Genomic DNA, 26,651 nt, shown 5'->3' with positions numbered 1-26,651 from the left:
CCTATGGGATGTCCATCAGTAAGCATCACATATTAGTATTACTGCACGTTTATGAGTGATGAAGACTTTCTTTCTTAAAGATGAGTTACCCAAAACCATTATTCCATATGATGTTATTGAATGATAATATGCAAAGTATATCAACCTTCTGATTTGTCTCTTCCCAAGATATGCAATGATTTGAAATGCAAGGTTGCTGAACTACGTTGTTGTAAGAGTTCCGAGACGTACTTTCTCCAATTTAAATTCTCATCAATATGAGCCCTAAAAATTCTGGAGTTTCCAACCTATTTGTTATTTCCACACCATGTGTTACTCTTGTCATTGGGGTAGTACCTGTGAATGTGCAGAACTGTTTACACGGTGTCTCTTAAAAATTGAGAGTGAGACTATTGACAGAAAATGAGTCAATGACAGTTTTAAGAACATTATTTACCATTTCTTCTGTTGCTGTTTGTATGTTTAGATTCATTATGGTAGTGCCATCTGCAAAAACAAATAATTCCAATTGTTGTATATGTGTCATTTACATATCACTCCTTAACAAGTGATACCTTGTAGGTACAGAAATCCATCATCTCAGGGGAGAGAAAAAAAATCTTGTACATACTTTTTGTTGAGGACCTAAATTCAACTTTTGCAATATTTGTTGCAGACTAACAGATATGAAGCTGTAAAACTAAATTAATGCAATAGGACTGATAGTTTTTTAATTTACAATAATTTTTCTTTTGAATAGGAATCTGTATGACATACAGTTTTACAAGATACCACTTTGAAACATAATTTATCTCAAATCTTTTCATTTGTGTTTTACGAGATATCGCTAGGATGATGCAGACCGTGTTTCTCCAATTTTTGATACCAGTAATGCAAAATGGTAAAAATGTGACTTACGAGGTCTCGCATGATAAGAAGCAATATCTGAGAAACAATAGTGGACCTCTGATTGAGCCTTGTGGAATCCCATAAGTGATTTCTCACTGTTCAGAAGCATCTCTCCATCTTACAGTGTTTGCATTATTAAATAGAACTTTCTTCATTCTTTTGGTTATATATGACAACCATAGTTTGACAATACCGTCAATTCATAAAAATAGTTTATCAAGGAGAATATTGTGTCTCACACAGTCAAAGGCCTTAGATAGGTCACAAATTCCAATCTGTACTATTTTGTTGTTTAATGCTTGTAAAATTTGGTGAGTGTCGGTGTAAGTGGCATTAACAGTTGAGCAGCTATTCTGAAATTCACACTGTGATTTACTGAGAACATTATTGATGCTCACTTGGGATTCCAGAATGCATCACCTTCGCAGAAATTTTAAAAATGATGTCAGTAGTGAAATGGCTCAATAGTTATTGATCTCTCTCCTCTCACCTTCTCTGGGTTTGAACAGTGACATATCAGTGTGCATGCGACAGCATTCGTACCTAATGTGTTTGAAAATGCCCCACATAAAAATGGAATTTTCTAGTGCTTATACCTTGAGTTCTATTGGTGGTAAAAAATGTTTTTGATAGCCCTTGGACTAGGGACCATTTACATACTCAGGAGGATTGTCTTATTGTCACTATCCTACAGTACAGGGTCAAAGTATGAGTTTTATGCACTTCTTCCTGCTTAGGCAAATGGAGTGAATGAGTTGGTTATTTTTCCATTTGATGCGGTCTATGGTGGTCATGATGTGACTTATGAGACACCATTGTTTTGTGGACGGTTCCTCAGAAAACCTCACAAAAAATGTTTTTTTGCTGTATTTTTGCCGTCACCAGTGGATCGAAACCCAGCCGAGGATTCCAAGAAGGGTATGCTCAGCAAATGGCTGAAATTTTTATGATATACTCCTAAGATCCTGATTCTTAAGAACCTCGAAAATTCTCATGACGTCTGTATCTGTTTCCAAGATACAGAGGTTCAAAGTTACCCTCCTTTTACACACAAAATACGATTGTAAAATCTGACGTGAGATGGAAATATAGTTCATATGAGTGAAGTAGTATAGAGAAATGTGCAGTTAACTGTCTCTGTTATCATCTGAGAATCCCATGTTGTTGTACTGAAGCACATGCAATTTTTTACTGTACATAAAATCCAGTATCAAGTGTAAAATTAGTTTAGGTTTATTTCTGTTTCACATAAGTCAACTATCTAAATTTTACTAATACATTTGTTTTCATATGAGTTACGTGCCCTGCTGAAGCAGGCAAAAGAAGGGAACCGATGGAAAAATGCTTCTGTCAGAGCACAAAACAGTTTAAAAAACTGACTGAAAAGTAGAGTGCCAGCTTGTTTATTCTACCATCCTCAGCACATTTAAAAATTTTGGTATGCTGACGTATTCACACTTTTTGTGCTTAGAGAGAAGAAGACAGTGCCAAAGAAGTGGAAAAGTAATAAATACTGGAAGATTCGTCAATCCCCTTAGTTATTCATGTCTTTTTATGTGGTTTTTTAATGTCTTTTGTCTTTAGTTTATGAGGAACGCTATTTTCAAATAATGACATGAATTTACTATGGAACAGATGAAATTGTATGTCAGCGTTTGGTAAATTATAAATTTCATCTCTTGCAAACATTTATCCTGAATTCAATAATTATTATAACTGGTTTCCAAGAGGAAAATCTGTACTGCAAGGCTATTTATCCTAACCAACTGTGCATCATGATCAGAGAGTGTAAAGGATGTACAAGCATATATTACTAGGGATAAGATAGATTCTGCTTACAGGAAAATGTAAGAGGCCTTCAGAGAAAAGAGAACTACCTGTATGAATATCAAGAGCTCAGATGGAAAACTAGTCCTAAGCAAAGAAGAGAAAGCAGAAAGGTGGAAGCAGTATTAGAGTGTTTATACAAGGGAGATGTACTTGAGGGCAGTATTATGGAAATGAAAGAGGACATATATGAAGATGAGATGGGAGATATGATACTGCGGGGAGAATTTGACAGAGCACTGAAAGATGTAAGTCGAATCAAGGTCCCCAGGAATAGACAACATTCCGTTAGAAACTGATAGCCTTGGGAGAGCCAGCCATGACAAAACTCTTCCATCTGGTGAGCAAGATGTTTGAGACAAGTGAAATACTCTGACTTCAAGGAGAACATAGTAATACCAATTCCAAAGAAAGCAGGTTCTGACAGGTGTGAAAATTTCCAGACTATCAGTTTAACAAGTCACGGCTGCAAAATACTAACATCAGTTCTGTACATATGAATGGAAAAACTGGTAGAAGCTGACCTTGTGGAAGATCAGTTTGGATTCCGGAGAAATGTAGAAACATGCGAGACACTATTAACCCTACAACTTCTCATAGAAGATGGGTTAAGGAAACAATATTATGAAAAGGAGCGTAGCCTCTTGCCATATAGTGGAGGTGCTGAGTCGCAATAGGTACAACAAAAAGACTGTCACAAATAAAGCTTTCAGCCAGTAAGGTCTTCGTGAACAATAGAAAACACACACACACACACACACACACACACACACACAAACTTAACTCTCACACATGACTGCAATCTGAGGCAACTGCAACCACACTGCATTGTGGTTGCATCCTCCTCACTCATCATAAGTAACACAAAAATGGTAGAACCCTCCACACTGTGATAACAGTGGCTGTTAGTGCCCATATGTGACTCTGGCACAAACCTAAAGATCCTGTCAATAGGGAGCCATCTATGATCTTTTGTCTCTGTAACATTTTTAAATTATTTCTTTGGCTAATATCTTTCAGGAAGTAGTTCAGCTTCCACCATAATCTAATTTACGAATTCACTTATTAGATAACATATACTTTTCTTACCAGAGATTATTTCAGTAATTACTTTGCAGAATAGATATGGTTAAAAATTTACTTCAGCACAATACATTGAAATTACAGCATGCACCTCGTGTGAGTCTCTAAAACCCCAATATTTCTGTAAATTTTAGTATTACTGGAGAAACTGTTCAGAACTTTCACTCTCATTTAAAGCAAAATCTGTACTAATACCTTAATAGTGTTTTCTGTAATGAGTTTAATGTTCTGTTTTTTTAAACCATATAGCAGAACACTAACACAAACCACTTCTTGAATAAACTTGTACACATAAGAAAAAACACTGCGCTAAATCTAAAATATTTGCAACTCTACTCTCATAATGCAGTGAACGTGAACAAACTTCATATTTAGTAACATTACTAGCGATCTTGCCTATTAATTCAGCGTTATCCATGTGAGTAGTCTCGTTCCAGTCTGTTTCCTATTAATTGAAAATTTGTTCACCTGTAGTTAATACATCCAGTCTTCCCTGTACTGCTCCAATATACAATGTTCATAGCCTAAAAAACTCATCCATTTCCCAAGAAATTCATAACAAAGATTTGTAAGTGATTGTTACATTCTATTTCATTTCAAAGTACTCTTGATATAATTTTCACTCTTAATACTTATTTAATACAGTTCCGCATTACAGATTATTCTTCTCTTTCAAGTTTATTATTTATTTAACAGTTATAGTGAAAGAGCTCTACTCATGGTCATGTTGACAATATTAAATGTAGTGTAGCGCCGATATATTGTTTCGCCTGGTACCTGTTGGTGTTACTGGCTTACAGGGAGCTTTGTATTACTTTTGCATTTCAACACTAGATGTAACATACATCTCTACATCACATACACTGTCACGCCTTTATAAAAAGCACTGTTTAAATGCATAAACAACATTTAGATTTATATGTACTCATCACAGTCACCTACTATAACCAATTACATTCAAGATGCTTCTGTCATCAAGTCACATTTAGCTTTTCAATGTTTTCTTTAAATCTAATAAGATGTGTATCAGGATAGTTCCTTTGTAAAGGACTTGACCAGTATTGTTCAGTCTAGTAAGTGTGTTTCATCTCTTAATTTCTCTCATCATTGACAAGACTTTAAAGCCTATTCTTCATTCTATTTTTAAGGGACCTGAAATACATGTTGCTGAATGGTGTCAGATAGTAGCTTCTTCTATTATTCTGTCATATGTTTCTGATGACAGGTGATGTACTAGCACTATTTTTATGTCATGTGCGGTTTAAACACACACACACACACACACACACACACACACACACACACACCTGTACTGTTGTCCATGTTAAGCTGACAATTAGCGCGGTGGCTGTCAGGAACAGCTGTGCCCCCTCATTAAGGCTGCCGAGGATACAGGAGTGGCGAGGGGAAGGCAGCGTCAGCTGCCTGTAGCAGTGCTTGCACCACTACCCGTGTTTTGTGTCTAACATGAAATCGGAGGTGGCACTTGCAGAAATATTGCTCGCGTAAATGACACTGCTGTCAGATTAGAAATCACATAATGTCTTGACATATTCCTGCTCCAGAGTTTTATCTACAGCTTATTTATTATTTCTTCTTCTTTCGTTTCACCCTCTTTGGGGTACGCTGGATCAATCATTTCTTTGTGCGTTGTTCTTTTCTTAGGGCCCAGTATTTCTTCATTCTTTCTGATCTTCTTCTCCTCTCTTCTTCCGAGATGAAGGATTTGGACTTTTGTGTGGATTTGTCTTGGAACCTTATGTTTTCACCTTTAGTAATTAATTTAGCAGTTCGATCAATAAGTGAATTTTCTGAAATATTTAATTCCACTAAGTCTTTCTCAGTTTCTTTAAACCAGTTGGGCTTCGTTTTTCGGTTACGGAAGAAGTCAAATATTTGTTTAGTTAATCTGTTGGAATTCATTCTGAGAAGATGACCATAAAAATTTATTCTCCTTTTTCGCATAGAATCTGAAAGTTTTTCGATTTTCTTGTGGAGAGTTTCATTTTTGATGTATATAATCTTATTGTCTTGAAATTTTGGCCCAATGATTTTTCTTAAAATTTTTCTTTCCTTTACCTCAAGTTTCTCCATTTGGCCTTTGAAATTCATGTTAAGTGTTTCTGCTGCATACAGTGCTTCTGACTTAATCACTGTCTTGTAATGTGTAATTTTGGACCCCCATGAAAGGGATTTTTTGTTGTATGTATTTTTTGTTAGTTGGAAGGCCAATTCAAGTTTATTTTTTCTGGATTCCATTGCTTTGCTTTCCCCAGCATTCCAAGTAATCCATTCTCCGAGATATTTGAATTCTTTTACTATTTCAATCTTCTGTTCTTGAACTTTGAGGTATTTACATGAGTGCTTGATGTTTGTCAATATCTTCGTTTTTTCAGAGGAGATGTGAAGACCAATTTTAGCTGCTTGTTTCTTTAGTTAAAGGATTTGCTCCCGTGCTTGTTCGATTGTTTCAGCAAACAGGGCCATATCATCTGCAAAAGCAATGCAATTTACTTTAAGGTTCTTCTTTTTGCAACCCAGTCTTATACCACTCATAATATTTGTGTTCCATTCTCTGACTACTTTCTCAACCGCACAATTGAACAGCAACGGTGAGAGCCCATCGCCCTGCCGGACTCCCGTTTTTATTTCAAAGGGTTCCGATAGTTCGCCCATAAATTTAACTTTCGAAAATGTATTTGTAAGAGTCGCTTTTATAATATTAGTTGTTTTCTTATCCAAACCCATTTCTTCCAGGACTGATAACAGAGATTCTCTATCAATCAAATCATATGCTTTTCTGAAATCAATGAAGGAGATTACGTATTTCTTTGCCCTTGATTTTTGGTATGCCATAATGTTTTTGAGGTTTAGTATTTGTTCCGAACATGATCTACCCTTTCTAAAACCTCCCTGGTATTCCCCGATTTGCGGATCCAATTGCGGCTCTGCCCTGTTCAAAAGGACTTTAGAAAGAATCTTGTACGTTATATCCAGCAGTGATATTCCTCTGTAATTGTTGGGGTCTGTCTTCAAACCTTTCTTGTGGATAGGGTGGATGAGAGCTGTTCTCCATTCTGCGGGGATCTCTTCTTCTTTCCAGATTTGATCGAAAACACACTTTAGGGATGTAACTGCATTTTTTTTCAGCCTTTTTCCATAGTTCGGCCACTATTTGATTTTCTCCGGACGCCTTGTTGTTTTTAAGTTCTGAAATGACCTTCTGTAGTTCTTCAGTCGTCAGTGGTTCTGAATCCGGCTTCTCACGGTTGTTTGGAATGGATTCAAATTTTTCAAGGATGGGTTCACAATTCGAGAGTTTCTCAAAGTAGCCTGCTAGTATTTTGCAGTTTTCCGTGTTGTTGTGAGCGATGGTCCCATTTACATCTCGAAATTGGAGGGTGGGTACTTTGTATCTTGATAACCTTTGTTTGAAAGTTCTGAAAAAGCTCCTTGTGTTTTTTTAGCGAATTCTTCATCAATTTGGAGGAAAGTTTTGTTTTCATGTGTCTTCTTAATCCTTTTTATATTTTTATCTACCAGTTTTCTAACTGTAATGAAATTCAGTCTACTTTCTTCTGTTTTCTGTGATTGCCAATTTTGCCATGCCTGTTTTCTTGTTTCAATGAGGGCATCACATTCCAGCGACCACCAGGCATGTTTTTTACATTTTTTGTTAGGTGCTATCCTTTCTGCTGTAGTAATGAGGTTTTCCTTGATATCCCCCCAGCTTTGTGTCTGAATGGTTTCTGTTGCTTTTGTGAATTCATCTGATTTTAATATATTTTCTGTGCTATACTTCGGACCCTTAATTTGTTTCATGCTGCGTTTCCTGTTTGGGATGACTTTGAACTTAATTTTAGAAAGGTAATGGTCTGAATCCAAGTTTGCACCCCTGAGTACCCTAACGTTCATGATTTCTTTGCTAGAAATCTTCTTGATTGCCACATGATCAAGTTGAAATTCCCCAAGGCTAGGATTTGGGGATACCCATGTCTTTTGTCTTCGTGGTAGTTTTTTGAAAGCTGTGGATTTAAGAATTAAATTGTGTGCTTGGCAAAGTTCTATTAGTCTCACACCATTTCTGTTTGTTCTCTTGTGTGCAGGATAGTTTCCAACTATTTTCTTATATCTTTTTTCTTTACCAATCTGTGCATTAAAATCTCCAAGAAGAATGATGATGTTTTTATCTGGAATTTTCTGAATGATGTCATCTAGATGATTCCAAAAGGCCTCCACTTTTTCTTTGTTTTTCCTGTTATCCTCGTTTATAGGGGCATGTGCATTGATAATTGTGTAGATTTTGTTTGTGCTTGTGAATGTAAGACTTGAGATTCTTTCTGATTGGGAATCAAAGCCAACTATTGAGTTCAAGATTTGTTTGTTGATTATAAAGGCTGTCCCAAGATGTGTGGTACATTTTTCATTACTCTCGGTCCCACTTTCCCTTTGTATATCCTAAAACCTTCGGAATCGAAGGTATCTGTATCCATGTATCGTGTATCTTGAATGGCTGTTATGAGTATGTTGTGGTTCTTTAGCGTATCTGTTAGATGTTTTAGTTTTCCGGTTTTCAACAATGAGTTTGCATTGAAAGTTGCTAGGTACGTTGATTGCCTATATTGAAATTTGGATGAGATTCCAAGACACTCCGACTTGTCTTTGTGCAATGTTGCAGACTCCCCAGAATCCGAATGTCTGCTGACGTACTGGCGTACGGTGGATCGTCCACCTGGGGTAAAATAGTTTACATCACACACTTCCATGATTGATGAAAGTTATTTTGGGTGTGGCCCAAAGGCCACAAAATGTACAACCAAGATTATGAGTCCTGGAGGTAGTTCTTCCGCTCTCTCCGCCGTTGGGAATCTGAACTTCCTCTTCTGCCTTTGAGACCGTTGACCAGGTTTCACCTAGTAACCCTAGGCAGGGGCCCTTACAGGGTGCTACCATCCGGAGCCAGATGGACCCAGGTTTTTTTTAACAAGGTGTTACTCCTCCCCCTCCTCCTTCCTCATCACTTGCGAAATGAGGCCCCGGTCTTGGGACCGGCAGTGGTGGAGTTTTATTTATTATTTATTTATTGAAAATAATGAAAAATTAAAGTAGATGAATGTAGAACTTAGGACACTATGAATAGAGCATCAAAAACTAGTTTTAGGATCTGTTTGCACTTTGCATTTATTAAACACAGTGCAGCAGTAATGTTTACAATGTTTTAATTAACTGTCTGAAAAAAATGTCAAAATGAAGTTCACTAAAGGCCACTGTCATCTATGTTTGATTCATTGTCGTCGTCGCTTGAGGACATGGTATTGATGGTAACTTTATTAATTCCATTTTGTGTCCAATACTCTTGCTCCAGCTGTTGCACTTTCCTGCGGTAACCTTGCCACTGCAGTGCAGTAATTGAAAGGAAAGCAGCATTAACAAAGTTCTGCAATCTTTCCTTATGCTTTCGCCAGTAACATTGTTTTCCCTAAAATTGATTTATTTTGGCTCATGTCAGTTTTATCAGATTTAAACTATCTTTGTAGGGCAGTAAACAGACTACTTTGTGATCTCTGCTTTCAGTGATTTATCCCCAATGTACACTTTCACAGCCGGCTTGTTTTCCTTTATTTTAGATAACAGTTCAGCCTTCTTCATTGAGTTGTTTCAGTTTATTTGCTTGTCTTGCAACAACTCTAACATTGTAATGCTGAGATCATATTTCTTAAGCATTGTGTCAAACATGATGCTGTGGTATTGTGCAGTATCCATACAATCACAGAACTGGCTGGAATATATGGAACCACCGTATCTGCAAACCCTCTCCTCCTCCCATCCACATCCACAAGTTTCATCAACTTCAAGAAGTTCCCAAGATAGTGGAAATAGTTTTCTTGAATGCAACTACTTGACAAATTAAAATTGTGTGCCAGACATGATACCCAGTTTTGATTCCCAGTCCAGCAAACAGTTTTAATTTGTCAGGAGGTTTCAGAACTCCTCAGCAGAGTGAAAATTCATTCTGGTTCTTGCATCTTGCTGCAAGTACTTGCTGAATTTGTCATTTTGTGGAAGTTTTTCTCAAACTTACAGAAGTTGTGTCACAAAGACAGATGCACTGAAACAAACATACCATTGGAATCTTTAAAAACAAATAATTTGCACCGCCAGTAAAGGAAGTGTGAAATAAATTTAACAATCAATTTGTTTCTTCAGAAGGGAAAGTAGAATGGCAGTACACAAGTCTTTAAACTTAAGCTGATTTTTTAATGTTAGTGCAAACATAAACACATAATATTTATCATAATAGTAGTAAATACTGCTTGCAAAAATCAGAGTAGTTACAACACAGTCTCATGTTGAAATACTGTGCTGCATTTTAGTTCCCTGTTTGCAAATATTTGATAATACAGTAGACAAGAGATGTTTGAAATTTACGTCCGACAAACATCCTCAAGGTTTTTAATAAGTGAAGTCCTCAGATTTTAGTAAATTGAATAGTGTTTCTTGGTAACATCAATACAACTCCTCTAGGTATTTTTTATTTATTGATTTTTTTATTTTCGTTTTTCATCATGATTTTTATTCTTTAATAATAATTCAGCAACAATGGCAGCTGCTCTGGTTTTTAGGGATAACTGCACTTCTGCAACAATACTTGCAGCACGTTCCTAAAGTAAACTTGCCCCAGTGACTTCAAGAAATAAACTTGAGTAAGTTTTCGTTCTACTGCAAACACCTCAGGAAGTACTTAAAGAAGTTACTTGCTAGTGGGCACAAGCTTTTCATAAGTTTTGCATCACCCCAGTTCCCAGAACTCCTGAAGATAGATGTTGATTGTGGATATTGTATCACAGACACAGTCCTTTTGACTGTTCAGAGATGTCACTAAACCTGCTCAAAGATGTAAACAACCATGCTTGAGCAGTGCCTATTAGATGGAGGGAGTCCGACAGCCGATCACTTCCAGTCATTTAACCAGGAAGGAGGTACACAGCTCATATTGTCTGTAGTTCAACCATGCCTAGACAATCAATACCACAGTTCGATTGTGTCCACATTGTTACTTTGTGCCAGGGCTCTCAAAAGGAAAGTATCCAGGCGTCTCGGAGTGAACCAAAGCGATGTTGTTTGGACATGGAAGAGATACAGAGAGACAGGAACTGTCGATGACATGCCTCGCTCCGGCCGCCCAAGTGCTACTACTGCAGTGGATGACCATGGGTCGAAGGAACCCTAATAGCAACACCACCATGTTTAATAATGCGTTTTGTGCAGCCACAGGACGTCATGTTACATCTCAAACTGTACGCAATTGGCTGCGTGAGGGGCGCAACTTCACTGCTGACATCCTTGGCGAGGTCCAACTTTGCAACCATGATGCCATGCAGTGTGGTACAGATGGGCCAAACAACATGCCGAATGGACTGCTCAGGATTGGCATCACGTTCTCTTCACTGATGAGTGTTGCATATGCCTTCAGCCAGACAGTCGTCGGAGACATGTTTGGAGGCAACCCAGTCAGGCTGAACACCTTAGACACACTGTCCAGAGTGTGCAGCAAAGTGGAGGTTCCTTGCCGTTTTAGGGTTGTATTATGTGGGGCCAATGTACGCCACTGGTGGTCATTGAAGGTGCCATAACAGCAGTAAAATACGTGAATGCCATCCTCCGACTGATAGTGCAACCATATCGGCAGCATATTGGCGAGGCATTCATCTTCATGGATGACAATTTGCACCCCCATCGTGCACATTTTGTGAATAGCTTCCTTCAGGATAACGACATCTCTCGACTAGAGTGGGCAGCATGTTCTCCAGACTTAAACCCTACCGAACATGCCTGGGATAGATTTAAAAAGGCTGTTTATGGATGACTTTACCCACCAGCCACTCTGTGGGATCTACGCCAAATCACCATTGAGGAGTGGGACAGTCTGAACCAACAGTGCCTTTATGAACTTGTGGATAGTATGCCACGACTAATACAGGAATGCATCAATGCAAGAGGACTTGCTACTGGGTATTAGAGGTACTGGTGTGTACAGCAATGTGGACCCCCAACTCTGAAGGTCTCACTGTATGGTGGTACAACATGCAATGTGTGGTTTTCATGAGCAATAAAAAGAGCAGAAATGATGTTTATGTTGATCTCTCTAACAATGTTCTGTACAGGTTCCGGAACTCTCAGAACCAAGATGATGCAAAACTTTTTTTGATGTGTGTATTGTGCATCTAGGGGCACCTTGACATTGGCAGCACTCAGAAACAAATGAGTAACTTTCAAGTAGTACCAATTTTCCCTGCTCCTGGCAGCACTAGTGAAATCGTCAAGTTATTGTGGCCACCAGTACGGCTACCTTGTAGTGATGGACAGGCACCAGTGAGATGGTGCTGAATGTGGTGATATAGGGAGTGGATTGGGGAGGGGTGACAGAACAGAGGAAGGGGACACTGCAGGGAAGAGAGTGTGGTGTGATGCAGAGGCCTAGCAGAGAATGAATCCAGAATGATTATGTGCTCAAAGTGTGTGTTGCAAGGACAACTTCAGAGAAGCTGGTGTCGAGGGGAATGATCCAGATGGCACTGACTGAGAAGCAGCCATCGAACTTGAGCCTGTTGTGCTCAGTAGCATGTTCCTCCATTGGGTGGACACTCTGCTCTTGGCTGCAGTTTGCAGCAGTTATTTGAATGGACAGCAGGTTATTGGTCTTATCCACATAAAATGCCATGCAAAAATTACAGCTGTGCCTGTTGACTCTCACTCCCAACCACCAGCCTACCTTCCCCAGTCTCTCCCTCCCTCCCCTCCACCCATTTTCTGCCTTTCTCGTGCCCCATGCCTCCTCTTGCCCGTTTCACATGACACCACTCGTCACCCCATTAGAGTTGGAGCTAGCAAAGTTTTCAGTCTTATTGGTGTGCGTTTTCATAACTCAACATCTCTTACACTTTAGTGAGTTGTTTCTATACCCCTAAAATTTGCATTTTTTAGTTAAGATAAATTTGAAAGTGCAAGGCAGATGAAAAGTTTCTAAGAAGTTACAGAAAAATATATGACTCAGCTGTAACTGATGCCAGTATATTTATTGTGAAGGAAATTGCAACTGCTGTGTGGTATTAAAATCCTATCTATATTTCTGACAGAATAAACTCTGTTATGACATATGTTATAATTGTAAAGATAAAAACTTGTCAGTATATCCACTTCTTTTGAATCATTTATGCTCAGCACTGACTTTTCTTCTGTAAAATGCATATTAGCTTGTATAAAAACCTTTTTTACAGCCATATTTGTTCAGTACCAAAGGATAGTTGCTACTCACCATATAGGAGATATGCTGAGTTGCGGATAGGTAAAAAAATGAAAAAAGACCGTCTCACAATAAGCTTCAGCCAATAAGGCCTTTGTCAAAAATAGACAACAGCACACACACACACACACACACACACACACACACCTGGAAATGTGGTCCAACTAAAACAATAATATTAAATATTGCAGGAAGTGCTTTTTATTTTTTACATATACTCCTGTTTCCAACTCCACTCACATGATGAACATTATGTTGAAACCATCTATTTGTGCAATATGTTAATTTGTTTATGTATTTTTAGGATCAAAGAAATTATTAATGCCAGCAAAACTATTAGCACACCAATCATCACAGCATGCCTGGAAATAAATAATGATGCAGAATTTGCACGAAGAGTGAAGGGTCGCATTGAAAAGACAATGTTGGGGGAAGTTTCAGAGTACATAGAAGAAATGTATCTTCCTGATGATTGTTTCCTTCTTGTGAAATTAGATATCGATCGCATAAGACTTCTGAAATTAGAAGTTGATGCAGAATCAATAAGATACAGGTAAATCCCGTGTTGCAAGGACAACTTCAGAGAAGCTTGTTTAGTTTACTGTTCTTGTTTAGTTTACTGATCATAGAGAAGTAAAAGGAATGTGACTTACTTGTCTATATTTCTCTCTTTCAGCATTTGTACTTCAAAATTAAAACTTAAACCAGGTTTAGTAACAGTTGTCGGTGATTCCATCATTACTGTGAAGCCTGGAAAATCACGATCCAGTTTAAATTATGCTCTTCAGCATCTGAAGGAGAATGTTCCAAAAATTGTCATAAAGGTAATGTTCTCACTAATCATAGATTAGGAGAAGCAACAAAAAGAAATTATTGCTTATGTTCCCATTGGCGAACCAGGAGGCGAGGGGGGTTTCAACTTCTCTGGGTTGCGGGTTTCCCAATCCCCCCACCCACCTACCCCCTCCCCCCTCTCGGAACTACAAATTTCTTTTTAATCTCATGGATTTCTTACTGTGGTAGTTGGTATTATAATAGATTAAGAAAACTCTCTTGTTGACACAAGAGAATTGGGAGATGGCATGGTGATACAAAATTCAACTCTGTCTGCACCTAAACTTGTCTCAGCATTGCCCATCCATAAAGTTCCGAGACTGATTTCTTCCTGGTGTGTAAGCGACTTGTGGGCAGTAACTATGGTGGCAGCTTGAACTAACAACTGATGTACTCACAACCAGTAAGTTGTGAACTGGCAGTGTTAAGTAATGGACTTCTGGCTGCAGGGTGTCAGCATGATTGTGTCACAAATTGCAAAAGAGCAACATCTCTAAAATAAAGTGTTCAGGACATTGTCCATAATGTTTTGAAGAAAGGGAAAGTGTTTGCATAGTTTGTCTGCATATATCTTGTCTCCCAAACTAAAATGATGATCATGCATTCCTGCCATGACTTCATTGAAATGCAGAATGTGGACAGTTACTTTTTGAACAAAATCATCATGAGTCATAAGACTTGGAGTTGTTCATATGAGCCAGTCACAAAACAACAAAGTGCAGAAATTCAATTTCATGCCATAACCAACATTCAACCCGATGTGATGCACTAGCCGAACAATATCACGATGAAGGACTTTTCTGATACCATCACATGGTTATATGAATGTTCTTTGCTATGTGCTAAAGTGGGGGGAGACTTGCAAGATGCCAGTATTTGCACCACTTTAAAATCTTATCAAGATCTGACAGAATATTTCTATTGTTTTCTTATGTATTGTAGCGTGGGAATCCAAATATGACACTTAAAAAAACTGTATCACCCACCATTTCTTCACATTTTACAGTTAAATTTATTAAATTAAGCAATTTCTTAAAGAATTTAACTGCTTTTATGTAGTTAAAATAATATAAAGAGGAGGTGTAATGAATGTAGATGACATTGGTAGCACTGCTGAAAAACATTTGCTGGCAAAAAATGTCAATTCTATTTTTGTGTTAACATATGTTGTTTTGTTTACTGTCAACCTAACCTCACTTTCCCGTTTCCTGTACATGTGCTCAGTACAATGTCTAATCATGGTTGTAAAAACTCTGCTGACAGTTTTTGTTATATTTGTGACGAATTTGTGATTAGAAAACACCAAAGAAACACTACAGACTTTGTGAAAAAGGTTTATCTATCATACTTTGGATCTAAACTCAGTGATCAAGTTAAATATTGGGCACTGCATAAGGTATGTTATGTGTGTGTTGAAGATCTGAGAAAATGATCCAAAAAGGAGAAACCAGCCTTTAGATTTGCTGTTCCTATGATATGAAGGGAGCCAAGAAATCATTCCAATGATTGCTACTTTTGCAGTGTTGACATTACTGGTCATAATTCGGAAAACAAGAAGGTAATAAGCTACCCTAACCTTCAGTCCGCCATCAGACCAGTAGGGCATGGTGTAGCTTTGCCGGTTTCTGAACCACCAGATCATCTAAATTCTATTCAAACAGAAGTATTTTCTGATGCACAAAGTGATTTAGATGAACCAGGTGATGATGAATTCCATTGTAATACAGAAAGTCTAGAGCCCAAATTGTTTAATCAGACCGAGCTTAACGATTTGGTTAGGGATCTGGACTTAATGAAACAAAAAGCTGAATTGCTTGGCTCTAGATTAAAAGAAAAGAACTTATTGGCATTTGGAGCCAGCATATACATGTATAGAAAGAGAGAGAGCAGCAATTTTCCAAGTTTTTCAACAAGATGATGATTTAGTGTACTACTTAGACATTCCCGGTCTGATGAATGAGTTTGATATTGAATGCAAAAAGGAAGACTGGAGACTGTACATTGATTCATCCAAAACTAGTTTAAAGGCTGTTTTATTACACAATGGTAACATGTATGGATCTATGCCTGTTGGACATTCTGTACATATGAAACAAAGCTATGAAAACCTAGAAATAGTGCTAAATAAAATAGGCTGCTCTGCTCATGGTTGGATGATATGTGGCAATCTAAAAGTAACATGCATGCTCCGTGGTCAGCTAGGTGGCTTTACCAAATTTCCATGTTTCTTGTGTGAATAGGACTGTAGGGCTAGGGATCAACGCTGGTGCAGGAAGAAGTGGCATGTGAGGGAGTCTTTAAAACCTGGTGAGAAGAACATTCTACACAAAAACTTTGTAGATCCAAAAAACATTCTCCTATCACCTCTACAAATAACGTTAGGCCTAATGAGACAGTTTGTAAAGCTTTCGCTAAAGATGGACCATGTTTTAAGTATCTCTGCCAAAAGTTTCCACACCTTTTAGAAGCCAAACTAAAAGACAGTGTCTTTGTCGGACTTGACATTAGAAAATTGATGTTTGATGTTGACTTTGAATCCAAATTATTCAGTTGATGTTTGATGTTGACTTTGAATCCAAATTATTCAGTTCTCTCATGGATACTGTGTTTTGTAAAGAACATAACCGACACTTACTTCATCAGTGCAGCTGAAATCTCACCTCATTGCCCACGTGGATGTGTGTACAAACACACTGACTCCCTTGGAGCCTCTTGTGGAAGGATCAGGAAGCAGCACATTCAGCACAGTTGTGATTAACAGCACCACATAGCGGAGAGTGTGTCTGCTGTGAGCCACTTGTTTGCACTGGATGACATAGCAGTGATGTAGTGTTGTGCATCAGTACTTCATAAATAACAAAAAAGAAAACAGAAAGAAGCACAACATAGAAACAATACTCAAGTTGCCTACACAGTTGAACATGTAACTACTTGTGACATGTAAAATAGCTTGAAGCAGTTCAAAGATACGATTTCATAACACACTATCGCTGGGAGGATTCTCAACCAGTCTACTACACATTGTCAATCATAATAAGTCATTGAATGAGTTTCTACATAAATCAAAGTGTTGAAAGTTATAATGAGTTGTTATCGCCTGACAATAAACATGAAGTTTCATACTCTTCTTCTTTCAGAAATTAGCGCACAGTCTCCTTCTTCTTCTCCTGCTGTTTTACAGTCTACTGTTCCAACTAAATTTCCTCACCAAAAGTGTTGTGTAGTTCCAATAGCAATTCTTTGACAAACATTCTTCAGTTGGGAATGTTGTTTCAAACTCTGGAGATATGAAATTTTCCATTGTCCACAAATACATCCTAATCTTATCTGCCGCATTAGGAATCTGTCAACATGAAACTAAAATCATCCATTGGTAGTAAAATTGTCAATCGTTTATTGATGTAGCATTTATCATTGTAGTTTTCTTGTATTATCAAATCTATACCCTCTTTTATCAAGCTTAAATTAATTTCAAAATTGCCATTATGTTTGGCTTTGGCAAATTGATCTATCTCATAACATTAATTTCAAGTGGCATCATGAATTATTATATTGAGTTCAGTAGTCAGATAGATTTCTTGTTCCCGTAAGATGGAGACAGAATTTCTCTTCATCATGTTGTTTACTTTCTTGAGTATCGTCAGAATATTCAGTGTTTGTCGATCCTGTAAGCTCTTTCTTTGGATCTGTGAATAACCTGTGAGTCATTATGGGTATCGGTCACTTTTTGGTCCAGTGTTTTTGTGAATTTCATGTTTGGTCTCCATTATCTTTGCCCTGATTTTTTTATCATTAACTTTTGAATATCTGCCTTCAACTCTTGATCCAATTTTGATTATCTGCTCCCATTCCATTGTCACATCATTACTTCCTACATTTTTGACATGATTATTGTCTATTCCTGCATCTAATGGTTCGTTGTGTGTGTTTAAATTTGAACTTTTACTTGAAGTTGCCGCTACAGCTGCTATAGTTTGACTTCTGCCAACTAGCCCGTATTCGTTAATAACATTCATGTTAATTCTATCTTGACTGAAATTGTCTTCATAATTAATTACGTAACAATTCTCACTTTTTCCAGTCAAAATATGCGGACTTCACATTCAATTTATGGAATTTAGATAATAGTCTACAGCTTTTTTCTGTGCAATAATGGTTGAAAGATTGAGGCACCACTGAGAATTCCAAATGCACTCACCATACACGGATCCTGATGATTGGGCTCCAGATCAAAAAATTGTTGCAGGATGCAATGTCCTTGTCACCAGTGTCCATATATAACATGTAGGCAGGATATAAATAGCAACAGTGCTACATTACTCCTTTTCGCCTCCAACTATCCAATTAATTCCTATCCCTTTGATCGCATTAGAGGAAGCAGACTATGAAGGATTGAGTTGGTAATGGTTAATGGTGGTTCACTGATTGCTGATAGTATTATTTATTATTGAAAAATTGTTACTCCTTCCAAACCAGTTCCAACTACACTTCACTTTAGTAACATCCCATATGCCACAACACAAAATTATCTACTTCACACTGAAACTTTTTAGACAATGAAAACATGACACAAATAGATAGAATATGTTGTCAATCACATATGAACACACACATCCCATGCACCTGCATCCGGTGAATAACGGTCGACCAACTACAGCTCCCAACTCTGGCTGCTAACTGAATTATTACGCCTAATGTGTGCATGAAACAACACAGCAATAAAATTCAAGATGCCTTATCAGGGGTAAAGATTAATTTTAACTGCGGGAGACAGCCTAGTCAACAGTAAGTGCATTAATACATTTTTCATCTTGTGGCAATGCTAAGCAGTAATCGTACAAAAATGTCAAAAAATAGTAAATATTCAAACGTGTGAGGACACAGGATCCTTTTAACATATGACCAGTGAGATCTACATGTCTGTCTGTGGTAGAAAATATGAGGGGCCAGCTTTGGTGTCAACTCCATCTCAGTGCCAGTGTCTTGGAAACAGACTATAAGATGAACACCAACAAAAGCAAAACGAGGGTAATGGAATGTAGCCGAACTAAATCAGTTGATGATCAGCAAATTACACTGCACAAAATAGATCTGAAAAAAGTGTAAATACCCTTGCTGTTTTGGATCACGTTCAAATTTCATCAAGTGTTTTTGAATGATTCCTAGTGGTTCCACACTGTATAACAGCGCAGAAATTACAGTGGCGCCACGCTCCAAATGTAATACAGAGGTGTAACAGACCCACGATGTCCTCAGACAAGGGTTGGCTTATATGTGGGGGTGCCAACAGTGTCAAAGGTTGTCAAGAATATGTGTAAATGGATGCTTCAAGGAAAGGGGTGGTTTCATTGACACCTTTTGTGCCACCTCCTGTATTTTAGTGTCAATTCTGAGCAGCAGTTGTATGAAATGTTTTCCTCAACCAATCATAAGAAAATCGGGTGATTTCAGTGCTGGGCATCGCACTTCTGACTTTCACTGCAGAAGCGTCTAAGGAAGGGGTGATAGACGGGTGATGTGTGGGTGGTTTGATGTCCTTCCCAACGTATGACACATCCACAGTGTCTTTGAGCAGAATTATGGTGGAATTTGGTTTCAGTGTAACATCATTAAACTACTTTACACCTCACATGAACTTCTGAGCTCTGACTTTTCTTTCTTCTGTGTGTACACCTTCTAGTACGAAGCATCCCCGAACCAGAGGGTGAGTCCGCAGGGCGCTATACTTTTGCAGCCTCAGTGATGGAGGATTTAAGCACCCGTAAGCCCTGTTTCTAAATTCTACTTCACAGTGGGGAAAATAACAAGGTTTCAAAAGAGTGTTTCGTTAATTCTTTCACACAGTGTAGATTAAGAAATAGGACAGTAAAAGTAGTAGATAAGTTTTATTATTTGGGCAACAAAATAACTGATGATGCCTGAGGTATAGAAGACCATCAAGAGAAATGATAACATTTCCCAAAAAGAGGAAGCTGCTAACATCTAATATAAATTATACCTTTCACCACTCATACCACTTCGAAACTGTAAATCAGATGTGTGTCTTTGTCTTTATCTCTGTATAGAAAACTGGAGAAAAATCGCAGCCTATACTGTAAATGTTCAGTGTTTGTTACCGAGCTTAGAGACAGTGGAAATGTTTGTATTTTGCAGTATAGAAAAATTACTGAAAACTTACCTGAAGTTTATTTCATCTCCATTTTGTAGGGTCTTCCATCAGTGAGCAGAGCAGTGATCCACAATGATGATTCTGGTGGTCAAACAAGATACAAACTCTTAGTGGAAGGTGATAACCTACGAGAAGTGATGGCAACACATGGGGTGAAGGGAACACGTACTACTTCTAATAATATTTATGAAGTGTATACAACTCTTGGTATTGAAGCAGCCAGGTAACATTTTTCAGTAATGTTGTTTTATTTGAACTCTAGTTTAAATATAATTTATATTGAACATTCCACTTAACTTGACTGTGTGAATGCACATAGAAATCAGAATTGGAAAAAAAATTATTTGATTGATGAGTAATTGTACAGGTAAAAATTATTACTCGTTATTTGTGAACAACAACAAATAAAAATATTTATTTGAAGAATTACTCATTTACACAAATAAAAAGGTTTATCTGTTGTTTGTGAATAAAAGGGCATACAAATAAAATAGTTTTCAAATCCAGTTCTTTTTCATTTGTAACACAGATATATTTTTTCTTGCTATTAGACTAGCTTTCAGAACAATTCTCCTTTCAGACATTTCACCAGACAATTTTATTGACTTCTGAAGATTTACCATTCTGGCATATGAAAAAACGTTTTCCAGATGTCAAAGGGAGTAGTGGAATGTTGTATCCACTGAAAAATCATCCTTGTTGAGGTTAATGATCAGAGACCTTCAGATCACAATTTCTTCAGCAAAAAATTGAGAATTCATCAATTTTGTGCTAGATTTTGAATAATAATTTCACTGTGGTTCCTACATAGTTTCATCACTGGAATTTTCTGATTAGAAATTGAAAAGCGAATTTTAGAATCAAAAAATGAATTTCCTTCTTCTGTTAGAACATTATTTTCAGACTCGCCACCTGATTTCTTCAGCAAATACGTACCTGAAATTTCTTATAAGCCTTCCTTGATCATGGACTGCAATGCTTTTAAATCAGGAAAAAACAGTGCTGCAATAATACTTTCATGTTTTCTCTGTGGTGTAGAAAGATGGAAAAACTCTTAAAATTGTCTGTGGATACTTTCTCAGTCAGAAGCAATATTTAACGGGACTGTCGACCAGTGTTTGCATCCTTGTACATAGTGTGGGGATGCCGCACAAATTTGTTTTCATGTTACTGCTTTGTACTGTGACCATGACGGTCACGCAGTGCTCCTGTAAAATTCTTGAACCGTAGTGCACTACACAAAATAGGGTGTTTCCCCAATCTGCTTAAATCAGTAGACTGAAGGTCTTGCTGAAAAATTACTTTGTTCTCAGAATAAGTTACACACTGTCTGTCCAGGGACTGTAGACCAGAGACTGCCTCAAGTATACATCCAAACTTAATATTTTTTTCTTGAGCTTAGTTCATTTTGGGTTCATGGAATCTTCTGTCTGGCTTCTTCCTTGGAGCTGCCGTTGGCAGTGAGGTTTCTGTGTACTTCCTCCAATGTTGTAACATTGGGTGCTGCACCGCAATGCCACCTGTAGCCCAACATATATCTCAAACAGAAAGTGCACAAAACTGAAACGAATGTCATGTACATTACATAAAAAAACATGTAACAATGAAAACAATCGATTATTGCCAATATAATGCAAATGCATTGTTAAAAAATATCCACTCTCAAAGTGGCGCAGGTGAACACACAAAAAGATGTAATGTTTACAAGCTTTCTGGCGGACGATTTTAAGGGGAAGAAAGAGGGGTGAAGGAAAAGGGCTGAAGAGGTTTAGGAAAAGGGGTACAGTTCAGAAACCTCACCCACAACCCCAGGTCAGGTGACAGATGGAATGAGAAGGAAAGATTCATCCCATCAGGTAAGTCTCGCCTGACATAGGATTCTGGGTGACTTTCCTGAACTGTACTCTTTCTAAACTTTCCCAGTCCTTTTCCTTCATCCCGCTTCCTTCTCCTTCAACTCTTCTGCCAGAAGAAGGAGCCATGGGCTCCAAAATATTGTTGTTGTTGTGATCTTCAGTCCTGAGACTGGTTTGATGCAGCTCTCCATGCTACTCTATCCTGTGCAAGCCTCTTCATCTCCCAGTACCTACTGCAACCTACATCCTTCTGAATCTGCTTAGTGTATTCATCTCTTGGTCTCCCTCTACGATTTTTACCCTCCACGCTGCCCTCCAGTACTAAATTGGTGATCCCTTGATGCCTCAGAACATGTCCTATCAACCGATCCCTTCTTCTGGTCAAGTTGTGCCACAAACTTCTCTTCTCCCCAATCCTATTCAATACTTCCTCATTAGTTATGTGATCTACCCATCCAATCTTCAGCATTCTTCTGTAGCACCACATTTCAAAAGCTTCTATTCTCTTCTTGTCCAAACTATTTATCGTCCATGTTTCACTTCCATACATGGCTACACTCCATACAAATACTTTCAGAAATGACTTCCTGACACTTAAATCAATACTCGATGTTAACAAATTTCTCTTCTTCAGAAACGCTTTCCTTGCCATTGCCAGTCTACATTTTATATCCTCTCTACTTCGACCATCATCAGTTATTTTGCTCCCCAAATAGCAAAACTCCTTTACTACTTTAAGTGTCTCATTTCCTAATCTAATTCCCTCAGCATCATCCGACTTAATTCGACTACATTCCATTATCCCCGTTTTGCTTTTGTTGATGTTCATCTCATATCCTCCTTTCAAGACACTGTCCATTCCATTCAACTGCTCTTCCAAGTCCTTTGCTGTCTCTGACAGAATTACAATGTCATCGGCGAACCTCAAAGTTTTTATTTCTTCTCCATGGATTTTAATACCTACTCCGAATTTTTCTTTTGTTTCCTTTATTGCTTGCTCAATATACAGATTGAATAACGTCTTACTCCGTTCCCAACCACTGCTTCCCTTTCATGCCCCTCGACACTTATAACTGCCATCTGGTTTCTGTACAAATTGTAAATAGCCTTTCGCTCCCTGTATTTTACCCCTACCACCTTTAGAATTTGAAAGAGAGTATTCCAGTCAACATTGTCAAAAGCTTTCTCTAAGTCTACAAATGCTAGAAACGTAGGTTTGCCTTTCCTTAATCTTTCTTCTAAGATAAGTCGTAAGGTCAGTATTGCCTCACGTGTTCCAGTGTTTCTACGGAATCCAAACTGATCTTCCCCGAGGTTGGCTTCTACTAGTTTTTCCATTCGTCTGTAAAGAATTCGTGTTAGTATTTTGTAGCTGTGGTTTATTAAACTGATTGTTCGGTAATTCTCACATCTGTCAACACCTGCTTTCTTTGGGGTTGGAATTATTATATTCTTCTTGAAGTCTGAGGGTATTTCCTGCTTCATACATCTTGCTCACCAGATGGTAGAGTTTTGTCAGGACTGGCTCTCCCAAGGCCGTCAGTAGTTCGAATGGAATGTTGTGTACTCCCGGGGCCTTGTTTCGACTCAGGTCTTTCTGTGCTCTGTCAAACTCTTCACGCAGTATCATATCTCCCATTTCATCTTCATCTACATCCTCTTCCATTTCCATAATATTGTCCTCAAGTACATCGCCCTTGTATAGATCCTCTGTATACTCCTTCCACCTTTCTGCTTTCCCTTGTTTGCTTAGAACTGGGTTTCCATCTGAGCTCTTGATATTCATACAAGTGGTTCTCTTATCTCCAAAGGTCTCTTTAATTTTCCTGTAGGCAGTATCTATCTTACCCCTAGTGAGATAAGCCTCTACATCCTTACATTTGTCCTCTAGCCATCCCTGCTTAGCCATTTTGCACTTCCTGTCGATATCATTTTTGTGAGACGTTTGTATTCCTTTTTGCCTGCTTCATTTACTGCATTTCTATATTTTCTCCCTTCATCAATTAAATTCAATATTTCTTCTGTTACCCAAGGATTTCTACTAGCCCTCGTCTTTTTACCTACTTGATCCTCTGCTGCCTTCACTACTTCATCCCTCAAAGCTACCCATTCTTCTTCTACTGTATTTCTTTCCCCCATTACTGTCAATTACAAAATTTAAATTTGTACACAAATTTTAGTTCAGAAGGGGGACATAAATTCTGAACATCATTTTAGGAAAAGAAATTGTTAACTCTGACCATGGATTACATAGGAGAGAGACGAGAAGGATCTTTGCTCCTTTTAATCTTATTGCTAATAACCATGATAGCCAACCTGATAGCATCGGCTATCCAAGTGATTATCTGTGAAAACAGAGTTCCTTGTCATAAGGAAAACTTCCTAGTTCCTTATGCAAGTACTAACCAGTACACTGGTCCCCAGAACACTGACAGTTTCTCTCTTAGAGCTGTCATTTCTTTACATCTCCTACACACAAAACATAAAACATGTCCGTCGTTGCTGAACCTTTTTATGAGTAACAGAATGGATTAATTCCTTGATCATCCTGAAATTGCTTGTTAAGATTTACCCTGAATACCTAAATACATCTTGTGATGTCATTCTTACTTCCTGCTTAGCCAGGGTACATACACAACATCGTTAGAACATGAGTGCAATACTCTCCCACTAAGCCTGAGTGTATGTTACTGCCTGTCTCATACTCTACAAAAACGCCAGATATACATTAATCTTACAGCTACCAAAAGTCCTAAATATTATCCCTCCAAGTACCCAGTATGTCTTTAGAAGTTTCAGTTAACATTCTTATTTCGCAAATTTTGAAGTTTGTAAATAAACCTTAACTTTGAATTACTCAGGTATGAACAACTTCTTATCCTGATTAGCATATACCCCTTTTCCTCCTGCGAACTTTTATTGGTGAGCACAGCTGCCTGAGGATGATGTGTACTTTTGATAACGAATGGTCCCTCATATAGAGGACAGAACTTCTTTGATAGTGTATCACTTTTTAAACTTTGCTTTTGACTTCTTAGCAACACTAGGGCTCCTGTATTGAATAGTACTGATGTTCCTATTTCTTATTTTTTTTCTTTTATCTCATTCAATACAGGTTGTACTTCCTTCATTGCATATAATGTTAATGTATTCGGTTCATCATAAGAATTATGAGCTTAGACCAGCATGTCATTCTTAACCTGCCCTGTAGGCAGTGTACCAACCATACACAAATGTCTATAGGCCTATGACCACAAAACCACAATACTTCACTCTGTTAATTAAATTTTGTTTGCATCCACTGTGTACTAGTGTTGTCAATTATAGCTTTTGTTGCTGTGTGAGGGTTGAACTACTTCCAGCGGCGGCTCACTGTGTTGTGTCAGCCATAGCTCTCATAGCTGCCATCACTGTGTGTGGGTTCAATTGTTACTGGCAGTAGCTTGCTATGTTGTGTCGGCTGTAGTTTTCATAGCCGCAGGTGGTGATGGGGTCTCTCTGCACTTGCTCTGAAGCCGGAACATCGGCTGCTGCACCCCACTGCCACCCAATAGCCCAATGAATAACTCAAACAGAAGATGCACAAAACCAAGCCAAGACAAATGTGTCCAGTAATAAATGATAATAATAATAATAATAATTATTATAATAACATTGCTTTATGAAACAACATCTTATGTAGAATTAATCACTACAAGATCATTGCCTTAGCCTGGTGAGTTCAGTCATTCTTACTCAACATCAAGGGAGAAGAAATTTTAGCATGGTAACGTATGCACATATTTTAAAATTTCTGCAGTTTCAAAATTTCTGCACCCTTTCAGTAGAGTAATCAAGCATGCAATGGAGAGTTCATAATACCTGCTTTTACACCTGGCTGTCGCACTGTGGAATCCAGCAATGGTTCCACTGTGTCCTTTGATTGACCTGAACCAATCATTGACAGGAAATGATTATGTTCAGCTACTTGGAGACCATTTGTGGCCATTCACGGACTTCATGTTCCCAAACAACAATAGAATTTTTATGGATGACAGTGCATCATGTCATCAGGCCACACCTGTTCGTGAGTGATTTGAAGAACATTCTGGACAGTGTGAGCAAATAATTTGGCCACCCAGATCACATGACATGTTTAACATCAAGCATTTATGGGACATAATCGAGAGGTCAGTTTGTGCACAAAATCCTGCACTTCAACACTCTCACAATTATGGATGGCTATAGAGGCTGCATGGCTCAGTACTTCTGAGGGGGACTTCTGATGACTTGTTGAGTCCATGCAATGTTGAGTTGCTGCACTACGCCAGACAAAAGGAGGTCCAACACAATATTGGGAGGTATCCCATGACATTTGTCATCTCAGTGTATGTACAATTGTTGATTTATGAACAAAGATGAGTATCTTTTGGGGTCGCATCCATTGGATTGATGAGAACCTCAACAGACAACTCAAAATACTAGCATGTCGGAGATTTTATGGAGTTTGTACCAATGATAGTGTACCCAGGATGTCAGATGAAAGTCGCAGAAAATTCAGTTTAGACCTGAAAAGAGCTGTTGCATCTGTAACTGGTAATGAAAGCAATTTCATGAAAACATGCATGCATTGTGGGTATCAGTAATTCAGAGGAGTAAAGAGGAAGAAGGAGAGGAAGTTGATGATGATATTTACATCTGAGGTGAAGGC

At 38.1% G+C, this 26,651-nt stretch overlaps 1 protein-coding gene across 1 annotated transcript in view; it reads left to right on the top strand.

Annotated features, from left to right (window-relative positions):
• Positions 1-26,651, top strand: part of LOC124606789 (DNA-directed RNA polymerase III subunit RPC1) — a 230,844-nt gene that overhangs the window by 177,505 nt on the left and 26,688 nt on the right. Inside the window, exons 21-23 of the mRNA XM_047138858.1 lie at positions 13,407-13,655; positions 13,779-13,926; positions 20,144-20,328. Of these exons, the coding sequence (XP_046994814.1) occupies positions 13,407-13,655; positions 13,779-13,926; positions 20,144-20,328 (582 nt within the window). The remainder of the gene's footprint in view (positions 1-13,406; positions 13,656-13,778; positions 13,927-20,143; positions 20,329-26,651) is intronic.

The sequence above is a fragment of the Schistocerca americana genome, chromosome 1, assembly GCF_021461395.2.
Source record: "Schistocerca americana isolate TAMUIC-IGC-003095 chromosome 1, iqSchAmer2.1, whole genome shotgun sequence".
In the NCBI taxonomy this organism is placed as follows: Eukaryota; Metazoa; Arthropoda; class Insecta; order Orthoptera; family Acrididae; genus Schistocerca; species Schistocerca americana.
Note: the sequence above shows the minus strand (reverse complement) of the source record. Positions and strands in the feature narration are given on the sequence as shown.